Source organism: Populus alba, chromosome 10 (assembly GCF_005239225.2).
Source record: "Populus alba chromosome 10, ASM523922v2, whole genome shotgun sequence".
Lineage (NCBI taxonomy): Eukaryota > Viridiplantae > Streptophyta > Magnoliopsida > Malpighiales > Salicaceae > Populus > Populus alba.
Window position 1 is genome coordinate 2593535 of NC_133293.1, and position 11701 is coordinate 2605235.

The 11701-nt window shown below is 32.9% G+C and overlaps 1 protein-coding gene across 2 annotated transcripts; it reads left to right on the forward strand.

The window, feature by feature from the left end:
* Positions 1-1406: 1406 nt before the first annotated feature.
* Positions 1407-7011, forward strand: LOC118029800 (protein NRT1/ PTR FAMILY 4.6). Of its 2 annotated transcripts, none has more exons than XM_073411701.1 (5): positions 1407-1754; positions 1880-1985; positions 2122-2339; positions 4782-5222; positions 5458-7011. In XM_073411701.1, the coding sequence occupies exons 1-5, from the start codon at positions 1752-1754 to the stop codon at positions 6415-6417; spliced, it is 1728 nt and encodes a 575-aa protein (XP_073267802.1). In that variant the 5' UTR covers positions 1407-1751; the 3' UTR covers positions 6418-7011. The 2 variants fall into 2 exon arrangements, with proteins under 2 accessions (XP_073267802.1, XP_034889628.1); XM_035033737.2 differs by having other exon boundaries at positions 1408-1648.
* Positions 7012-11701: the final 4690 nt, after the last annotated feature.

Genomic DNA, 11701 nt, shown 5'->3' on the forward strand with positions numbered 1-11701 from the left:
TATTCATTCGAGAGGTTAGGGATAATTACACATGTATTATAATTTAATTTATAGTGGTTTTTTTAAAATAAATTCAAAAAATTCATTTAATTTTATGCAAATACTTGTTGAATTTTAAAAGAAAAGTAAAAAAAGAAGAAGCACATATTGAGGCTTTGATACACAAGATTTATATTGTTAAAGAGATCTTAATATTTATCTCGTGTTATTTCAAGCCTTATTTAAAAATAAAAATCAATCGCATTTGAATGCATAATTATGACGAGAAAGTTCTTTCGAGTGGAACTTGTCAATATTTTCCCATCTTGGATGACCTGTACCAAAAATATTGTGAGGGGAAGGTATTTGATATAAATAGAATTTAGACATGTATATAATTATATGTTATTTAACTACGATAAACAGAGACCTTTTATTCAGTAAGTGTAATAATTAATATGTCATTATTTCTGAATAATTTTTCTCTCGTACTATCATAAACTGGTAGATAAAATAATTCATTGAAGGTAACATCATCAATTTTTACTATCTAAAAATTCACAGCTGACTAAATCTCAAATATTTCAATTACAAGATGAATAATTTTCCACGTTGTGAAGAACATATATAATTATTCTTATCTATTGGAGTACTTAAATTCATTACATATTTCTCATTAAATATTCATGGTTGTAATTTATGTACCAAGTTTATCAATTGAGATGGAAAGTTAGTGTTGCTTTAAATTTACTATGTCTAGGTCTTGAAAGAAGGATGAAATGCTATAACGGTTATTTCATTAGTGAACATGTTTTTTTATACAGAAAAGTATGGTCACAATAGAAAAATATAGAATAATAATTTTTATGTTAAGGGATCGATTTCTAATAAATTTGAAGTTGATTATTATAAGGAGTTAGAAGATAATATAGAATTACAATATGAGCAAGATAAATTATTATTATTATTATTATTATTATTATTATTATTAAAATGTTATTAGTATGGTAGCATCAATAAAAAAGAAAAAATCAGAGTACTCCAAAGTAAAAAAAAAACTCTCTTATAAGTGTATCTGGATATCTACAAAAAGCTAGCCATAAATGACTATTATAACCTAAGGCTTAGGCTCTTAGCTGGAGCCCGCAAGGTGCAAGAAATGAATCCAGTAATTAGATAGATGACTATTATAACCTTCTTGTAAAAGTGAATGAATATCTTTCAAACAAATATATAAAACAAAATCGACATCACATTTTTACTAGCATCTTAGGTTGTCAAACAACATGTTAAACTCCGATTCTTATTGGTAATAAAAAATCACCTTGACGTAACAATCTTTGATAAGACAGTGCTGCTATTTTTAATATCTATAAATACAAGTAGTAGAGAGTGGTGTTTTGCTTGCAAAGATAACCATAATATATTAGAAATCGAATTTTGAAGAAGAAAAAATAAATTCTTTGGGAACGCAAAAGGGAGTTGAAAGCATCAAAGTCATTTTCTAAAGAGTCTTGACCATTTTGTCTCAAGTTGGCTCTTCCTTTTGCTCCACTCTTTAAATCCCCCACCGGTCATCCCTTCTGCTCTTCTTTAGTAATCAAAAGTCTCTACCCTCTCCAAAGATCCAGCCCCAACCTACCCCTCCTGTAAAGGAAAGATAGAGATGGTGGGTTCCTCTTCCTCTTCCTCTCCTCTCCTCTCCTCTCCTTTTCTTTTCTTCTCTTTTGTTTGTTTATCAGTTTTTGCTTCGCAGTTCGCACTCCCTCTTTATGGTTGGTTTTCTTTATTCATATCTAAAAAAAAAAGAAAAAAAAATATCATACTAGTTGCTTTCGATCTCTCTTTGGCTCCTGATGATCATCACGGGTTTCTTTCTTTTTCTTGTTTCTTGGTATAGGAACTGGAACACCAGCCGACCAGATGGGAGGGCTATGTGGATTGGAGAAACAGGCCTGCACTTCGTGGCCTCCATGGTGGCATGCTTGCTGCTTCCTACGTCTTGGGTCTGTATCACTGATCTTCAATGATGTTTTTTTTTTTTTTTGAAAGTCTTTTTCTATACCTGATTAAATACACCGATTACTATGCTCAAGAAACCCCATTACTTGTGTTATTATACAATGATCGATAATTATGTAGGTGTGGAGATATTGGAGAACCTGGCGTATCTAGCAAATGCTAGCAATCTGGTGATATATTTATCTGAGTATATGCACTTATCTCCATCCAAATCGGCCAATAATGTCACGAATTTCATGGGGACGTCATTTCTTTTGGCCCTTCTTGGAGGTTTCCTGGCTGATACTTTTTTCACAACTTATCACATCTTCCTGATAAGTGCAGCTATTGAATTCCTGGTAATTGCAGCCTGCTCTCTCTCTCTCTCTCTCTCTCTCTCTCTCTCTCGGGTGGGGATGGGGCTGCTTGAAACCTATTTACTTGTCTAATTAACTCTCTAGACGGACCAGACTGTCTTCTACTTTCACCTTTCGCCCTCTGTTTTTACTGGAAAACAAAAACATATATTGCATCTTCGACGACTAATGATCACGCCCTGACTAAAACCAGCTGCTGACTGTAATAAATCCCATCTTACAGCAACTGCTAGATAGATCATGAATTTTTTAGAATATTTCGTTAATTAATTAATTTTTCGATTAGCTGGCTCTTTAACTTGATTCTTGCATCGTTCCTAAGATTGAGGAATAAGACCACCCTAAACAACCCATATTGATATTGTCAAGGAACAGGAAGGTTCTTCTTAAAAGAAAAACAGTGCCCAAGAGTGGGTGGCTAACAAGGCGCCGCTGTAGTTGGGTGACTTGTATTCATTTCGGATAGTGATCCTTCGAGAACACGGTAACTAGCTGGGCAGATCTAACAAGGGATAGCCCTTGAAGGACGAGGAGCAGTTTGTCAGTTTGTAGAACTAGAACTTGAGCTCTCTCGTCCTAGTTTCCTTAAATTGGGGTTTGATCAATCGACCATGATGACTCCTCTTGTTATGTCAGAGGAAGATCATAGCAAAAAAACATAAATGATCTTGTAGTAACGTGAAACGTAGAAACTTTATTACCAAGCCTATCTATACCTATGTATTTTCATTCTAGATAGCATTACAAATCTATAAATCCTATCAAACTTTATTACCGAGCCTATCTTTTTCGGTCAATTCTTATTTTCATTCTAGATAGCATTACAAATTTATAATTTTACATATTAATAACATTTTTCAATTTAATAGTTTTGGCGCATGTTTATCCACTAAGGCAGTATCAATTTGTAGAATAAAATAAGAATGATAATCAAGAATGTTTGAAGATCAAATTGATTTAATTTATAAGTTGTAAGACTTGAATTGAACTGATAAAATTAATTATGTTTATATTTGAAAATGTGGTTGTAGTTGTTTGTATTTTTTACATTGAAAAATATTAAAATAATATTTTTTTTATTTTTTAAAAATTATTTTTGAAATGAAGATATCAAAATAATTTAAAATATATAAAAATAATTAATTTTAATAAAAAAAATTAAAGTTTTTAAATAATATGATTTGCAAGCACGTTGGTGCGGGACCAGAAAACACGTTACTCAGTCAACGTGTCCAATAAGCAGAGTCGTATTTCTTAGTGTAGGGACCCGCAAATAAATCTGGTGTCTTTGCCAGGACAGGGAAATAATTTCCTCGTCTCGATTAGCAATATCTTATCTTATTTCTGCTTGCTCATAATTTTGGTCTCTTCCAAAAGGTCACAAATTTTGTGACCTACGTGCCAAAGTGTCACATCATTTTCTACGCTACGTGCACCTCAATTTCTGAATGCTGCCTTAAAGTACGGTCCTTGTCTTTAGATCATGCCAATTTGGTTCTGCCAATGGCTAACCAATGTGTAGGATCCATTTACGCTCTTGCCCCTCCGTTCTGTTGATGGTGCCTCATAGCTGACCTTCTTCATAGGTAAACTCCCTCTTTGTGAAATTAATTTTAATTGATGTTGTGGTTAACAGCTGTAATATTAATTGAATTTAGAATGAACCTGTCAACTGGTTTTTAATAATTATTTAAATAACTTGGTTAGTTGGTTTGAAAAAAATAATAGTCATAATTATTGTATGAATTATAATTTAAATTTATTTTTTAATTTATAAGTCAAATAAAAATATATTTTATTTGAAAGAAATTTTCTTATAAAATTATAATTTTTAAATAAAATAATTAATTGATTCATATAACGGGAACAATTACCCTACTAATTGAATCAAAAAATTGATAATAACTTATATATTAAATTATGATACATAAAAATAATAACATTCAATAAATGCTGCACGTGAAGATTCGAAAATATTGTATTTCAGCGAATCAATCTCTTAAAATGATATTATTCTTTCCAAACTTTTATCTTAATGTTATAAATTATTGTTTTAAAAACTCCCGGAATCGTTGTGTATGAAGTTGACTTTTAGGATAATGTCATCATCTATAATTTATCAGCGTGAAAGTTGATGCGGCCATTAACACACGTGCTAAGGGACCCTCTTTCTTTCTTTTTCCATTTTTTTTTTTTTTTTCTGTCGACTTGCCCTTTAAATTCAAACACTCGCTCGCTGGTGCGTCATCACTTAGCCAGTTTCGGCATGTTGGATGGTTGACCATGATCACTCCCTCGGTATCCTTAAACCTAGTATCCTAGTATCTTAATTAATAAGTAGTATTGGGGAGGAATTAGCTCGAAGAAACACAAACATAATATCCGGACAATATCTGATGTGGGTTTTTTGCAACTCTGGAACAGGGCTTGGTGATACTGACAGTGCAAGCTCGGTCGTCTTCCCTGAAGCCACCAGCTTGTAACGCAAGCAACCCCACAGTCCCATGCCAGCAAATTGATGGAGCGAAAGCAGCAATGCTGTTCACAGGCCTTTATCTGGTGGCGCTTGGCGTTGGAGGGGTAAAAGGATCATTGCCAGCTCACGGGGCGGAGCAGTTTGACGAGAGCACTCCACAGGGAAGGAAGCAGAGGTCGACCTTCTTCAATTACTTTGTCTTCTGTCTCTCATGTGGAGCCCTGATTGCAGTCACATTTGTTGTGTGGGTTGAAGATAACAAAGGGTGGGTGTGGGGCTTTGGAATCTCTACCATTGCAATACTCCTGTCTATCCCAGTCTTTCTTGCTGGATCAGCTGCTTACAGGAATAAAATACCTTCTGGCAGTCCACTTGCAACCATTTCCAAGGTAGATTAAGCTTCTGAAATATATATATATATGCATACATATCCAAATTAACTATGGAAAGGAGTTCATGTTGGTTCATCTATATAAGAAGCCAGGGATGCAGAAGAACTGCGTGATCCACATGCTCCCTGGTGGACACCTCTCAAACTTGCCATGGCCGTCAAACAGTTTGAATGGTTGTACAGTCTCTATACAGTATGCAGCTAATCACCTGTTAATGGATTTGATTGAACAGGTTTTGGTTGCTGCTGGAGTTAACACTTGTATGAGCAGAAGTTCAGGCAATGCCATTGCAAGCCTGACAACGAGCCCTTCCAATCCAAATCCAACCAGCAAGGATGCAACAGATAATTCCATAGCAGTTATGCCTGTTGAAACCCTCACAAAAAGCCTCGACTGGCTTAACAAAGCGGTGGTAAACAAGCCAATCCACTCCGCACTAGAATGCACTGTACAGCAAGTGGAAGAGGTCAAGATTGTGATAAAAATCTTTCCCATATTTGCTTGCACCATCATGCTCAACTGCTGTCTTGCTCAGCTTTCCACGTTTTCTGTACAACAAGCTGATACCATGGACACCAAGCTCGGTTCCCTGAAAGTCCCGCCAGCTTCCCTTCCCGTGTTTCCTGTGATCTTCATCATGATGCTAGCTCCCGTTTATGACCACCTCATCATCCCATTCGCCAGGAAATTAACCAAGTCTGAAATGGGAATCACTCATCTGCAACGAATTGGCACCGGATTGGTTCTTTCCATAATAGCAATGGCGGTGGCAGCTCTTGTTGAGATTAAGAGGAAGAGAGTTGCTGCAAATTCAGGGCTTGCAGACAAGTTGCCAATTACGTTCTTCTGGGTAGCCTTTCAGTATTTATTCCTAGGATCAGCTGATCTTTTCACCTTGGCAGGGTTGTTGGAATTTTTCTTCACCGAGGCACCCGCAGGAATGAGATCTTTGGCTATGTCTCTCTCTTGGGCCTCCCTGGCAATGGGGTACTACCTCAGCTCAGTGATTGTATCAATAGTTAACAATGTTACAGGTAACTCCAAGAACCGGCCATGGCTAGCAGGCACCAACATCAATCACTATCATCTGGAACGATTCTACTGGCTCTTGTGCGTGTTAAGTGTTCTGAATTTCTTACATTACCTTTTCTGGGCCACCCGGTATAAGTACTCAACAAGAGTCAAGAACTAAATCGAAGTGATAAAGGAGAACAAGTAATTGCTTCTTCATGCCACATCAAACGGTCTTGCTCAGCATCTCGGAATGCAAAATCTCCGGGCTGCATATATACAAGAGCAGCTGCCGGACTTGATTACAGTCCGGCTAATACATACTGATTGCTGTTGCGGGTTCTTTTGTTTCCTGCCTAGGTTAAAAAGACTTGGACAGAAGAAGATCCGTGTTACTCTGGGTACCACAGCTTGTACAATATTTTAAACTGATTTAGTTGTTTATGAATTGAATTGCACTCTTGTAGCTACCGAATTTAAGTAACTTAACAGACAATAATCATAATTAATACGTAGAAAATTAAACAACAAGAACAAGAAAATCTTAACAAACAAAGGCAATATGTGACAGGTACAACAACACCTGCATCCATAGGAACTTGAAGGACTCATTTGCCATTACAGCGATCAACGATGTTGAAACAGGATATGACGAGGAACATTCTCTAGACAAACAACAGATAAACGCTTACCCTGATAACATAAATGTAAATGCCTAGTTAGGGTACATTTGTTTTATGTGGCTGAGTTTTGTCCCAATCTCATATTCAAAGAATATATATATATATATATATATATATATATATATATATATATATATATATATTCTTTTCAGACTATAGTAGTAAAAATTACCATAATAACAACAGATACACGCTTACCCTGATACATGTGGCTACGTGCTCTAAGGAATTGTTACGACCAGGACACGTTTGATAGACGCTGTGATCAAGAACGAATTCAATAAATTCTGCTCCTATCCGTTAATAATATAATAAATTCAGTCCCTTTTCTGTAAAAGTTTTCAATTTAATTCCAGCAAATTAGATACATAGTATTTGTCGTCATGAGTTTTCCTCCGGGACACTTGCCTTTTGTTTTGGTTCAAAATTTTTTAATTTGATCCTTAGAAACCTGATTTTTGTTTAAAATGAAAATGGCACTGCACAGTACCAGAAAATTTGACAAATATAAATGAAAACACCAGTGGAATTTTTCTGTTGATAGATTACAGTGAATTTTATTGATATATTTTTCCATCATTATATCCGTCGGTGAACACCAAGGGAATTGCAGTGGGAAAGAAGGAATAAAAAAGTTAGAAAAGTAAAATGACGTGTAACTTTTACTAATGATTTTATTGACATAATTAACCCGATAGTAAAGTTTGTCTGTAAATATACCGACAAAAATAATCTATTGGTATATATAGATGGAATTATGGATGGTATTATAGTGGGATTCAAACAGGCAAATCATATGATGATGTGACACTTTTTACTGATAGAATGCCCAACAGAAAAATTATGTTTGTATGTCTAACGATAATATTTAATTTATGACCTGGTGATCGACCCTCCTCTCTCCCTCCATTTCTCCTTCTTTCTTATGCAAGTTTTCCTGCAACAAACAACCACTATATCCCCCCTTCAATCTCAACACAACTCAACCTCCTACAACAAATCCTGCCACTAAAACACTCGGTTTGTCAGCATCTGTGTTATGCAAATTTTATTGAGGATTTTCCACCTTAAATAAGCAAATCTACCTTTTTTTATTTGTACACAATTTTTAAAAGTTAATATATATATATATATATATATATATATATATTGTTGTAGTATATGTATTTTATTTGGGTGTTTATTTGTTTTATAGTTTTTTTCTCATACAATTTTGTTGTACGGATTTATAATTTGTACATGTTATAGTTTGTTTTAGATTTTATAAAATTGTATTTGTTTATAAATTGATGAAACTTATATCGAATTTTTGACTTCGATGTTTTGTGATGAAATAAATAATGACTTATTTAACGAGTTCATTTTATATTTTGTCAATTTAATTGATGAGTTGTAAGTTTTGGTAAATGTGTAGAAATTTAAATTCATGTAAATATATAATTGATAATGAATTAATAGAACTATTAAAATTAGCAGGCTGCTTGCTTGAAGATTACTATTCATTTGAACTTGTCATTTTGACTTGACAACATGAGTCTATTAAAAAAGATTTTTATCTTAATTATCAAAACCTCTATACATAATTAATAAATATTTCATTAGTGTGACAATCTTTATTCATAGATCAAAATGTTGTACTCTATTGCTTTAGCACTTATTAGATTTGTGGCTTGTGCTATGCTGTGGGCCAGAATATTTTTTTTTATCTATAAAGAAAAGATGCTTGAGAAGTGCAAGCATATTTTAAAAAATGAGACTTGGGGTATAAACCCAACTGAGAAAAAAGAATAGGGAACCTGCAAAAAAAAAAAAAAAAAAGCAATAAAATTAAGATTCTAGCCAATCAAATATGTAAGAAAAAAGTAAAAAAAAAAAAAAAAAAAAGTGACCCAGGTCAACCTGACTAAGCATGCCAAATATACAAGCCAAGTTATAAGACTAGGATAAGCAAATAAAAAGGAAAAAAAGAAGCTAAAGGAGAATACCAAACAAATCTAGTGTCGAATAATAAAATTAAAAAGAGGGTCAATTAAAAAATTTACAAAAGAACCCAAACAAACCATACTTTGTGATTCGAATCATAAGAAAGAGACGAAAAAATAAAAGGCAAACCAGAAAACATCTTGCGACTCAATTCCAAAACAATTTAATGTTGAAAGACGGAATGTAAAAAATATTCAATTTAAAAAGAGTGACCCTAAAAAAATCAAGCTTGTAATATTTTGAAAAAAAAAATAATAGGAAAGGACAACAATATTCTTAGAGGAGTAAACATTTGGTATAAATAAGTAGGGAACACTTTGATAATTGCATAAAGTTGATAGATATAAATAGAAAGAGAGAAAAAAAAAAAGGAATAAATTAGAATTTTGAAGATAGAAAACCAAAAGAGGGAAACAAAAAAAATGCAAGGAGAGGGAAAGATAAAGGAAGGCTAAGATATTTAGAGAAAGTAGGTTTTTAAAGTAAGCATTATACTTTGATATTTATATTTGTTGTTGTTAGCTATGGTTTCAAATTTGTTGAGAATTAGGGATTTGAAGTTTGTGTTTTGAGTTTATTTGATGGATTAATTGAAATGTTATGGGTTTTTGAAGTATATGTTGAAATGTTAAAGATCTGCCATTTTAGGGAGACTAGTAGATATTTGAAGTTTGTGTTTTGAGTTTATTTGATGAATTAATTGAAATGTTATAGGTTAATTGTTATGGGTTTTTGAAGTATATGTTGAAATGTTAAAGATTTGCCATTTTAGAGAGACTAGTACATCAAGATTTTGAAATCTGGATCAATTTGTCGACAGCTGGTCAATTTAAATCAATTGATTTGCCTAATGGTTTCGGTTAACTGCTTGGTCGATTTTGATCGACCGGTTGAGTAAACAGTAAAGGATGATTTGTTCTTTTTGGTTCGGTTAGTTTAAGATATGTTTGAGATCGATCAAATGGATCTATTTTAGTTTATAATTATGTTTTGGTTTGAAATAATAGAGTTGTAATCTCTTAGGTTCTATGCTTTAAGTCATTTTGAGTATGTCTTTTTGTATTCATACACTCCTGATATTTCACCTGCTAAGCATTAATAGAATTTCCTTTGATACCTGCTTCTATGTTCTTTCTACTTTTGAGCTAGGTAAGTGAATAATATTCCATATGCAAGATGAATAGTATAAATATTTGAATTGTTAATATGAATGGATCATGCTTCATGGTAAAATATATATTCGAGTGGATTTATTTTTGGTTCGGTCATTATATGATATGTTCGGGTTCAATTGAGTGGATCTATTTTGGATTATAATTACATTTTGGTCTGTATTATTAGAGTTTTAATTTCTTATATTATTTGCTTCGAGTCATTTTAAGTATGTCTTTTTTTTGTATTTGGATACTCTTGAGATTCCACCTGTTGAGTGTTAGTAGGATTTCTTTTGATATCTGCTTCTGTGTTTTTTCTAATTTTAAGCTAGATGAGTGAATAATATTCCATATATATCAGGAATAATATAGATATTTGAATTGTTAATATAAATGGATCATGTTTCTTAGTAAAATATATATTCCTCAATATCTCTTATTAAAATTGATTTCTTGATATGAGATATTATGGACATCTAAATTGATAACTCTTCATTTGATTGATTGTATGAGTTGAGCCTTTAAGAAACAATTCTATTTTGTTTGATTATTACCTTATGGTATGCCGGTTAGAATACTCATGCTAAAATGATAGTGTTAGGTTTTGTACACATCGTAGTTCTAAACCCTGGTTAGTTGGGGGACTCATTAACCTGTAATGACTGATCATCCTATAGTCTGGAGCATCATGCTCATTGCATATTTATATTTTTTAATCCTTATCTCATGATATTTCTTGTAGCCTGCTTGCGAGACTCTTCTTTAAAAGTATAAAGCCAAACTTGTATGTATTTCTTATTAATGTAATACTCCATAGGTGTTTATTGAATATTATTTACTCACTAAGTTGTTGAACTCACCCTCTTATTATTTATCTTTTTTAGGCTTATAGCTTTGTTAGTAGATGACTTTTGTTGGACTTTTAGATACAACTTTTTTTTTTTTGTATTTGATACTATTTTCTTATGTTTAGTTAATGCTTAATATTTAGTGAATTGTATTAAGATATTGATTTATATTATGGAATTAATTATGATATCAAATGCTGCATAGAACTCTTCTGATTGAGTTAAAAGAAAAAGTTTATATGTATGTTTAGGTTTGTATAAGTAAAGAACCAGAAGAGGAACCTTGTCTATGTGTTGGTTATGGATTCAGGGATTAGATTGTGACAAACTTGGTATGAGAGCCTTAGGTTAAAGAGCCATGAATAAAATAATTTTGTAATATGTGAAGCATTAAGATCCAAATCATCTTGTATGTTGTCCTTGAAATTTTGAATTCTTATTGAGTATGTCTTCTTCAACTCTTTAACTTTTATGATATTTATGATTTCCTATAATTTAGTGATAATTATCATGCTATTGTTCTAGTATAACTTATATGCTTTCACTCCTTATATGAAATCCTAAAGAGTAGACAAATAGATGGTGTTGGTAGGGTAGTGATGATCATGATTACGTCCCTGTTATGTAGTTTATGATTACAAGGCACAAGAGAAGGAGTGGTACATTTGCACCTTGATATATTGAGGATATACCTCCACCAGTTGAGGAAAAGCGTCAGGAATTAAGAGAGGAAATGTGGTTGGTGAAATAGGTGGAGGAGTAGCTAGCCCTGAATCTTCTATATAATTTCAACAACT

Coding starts and splice junctions, on each gene's coding strand:
- LOC118029800 (XM_073411701.1), top strand. Junction 1,986..2,121: donor TGCTGCTTCCTACGTCTTGG/GTCTGTATCACT, acceptor ATAATTATGTAG/GTGTGGAGATATTGGAGAAC. Junction 2,340..4,781: donor GTGCAGCTATTGAATTCCTG/GTAATTGCAGCC, acceptor ACTCTGGAACAG/GGCTTGGTGATACTGACAGT.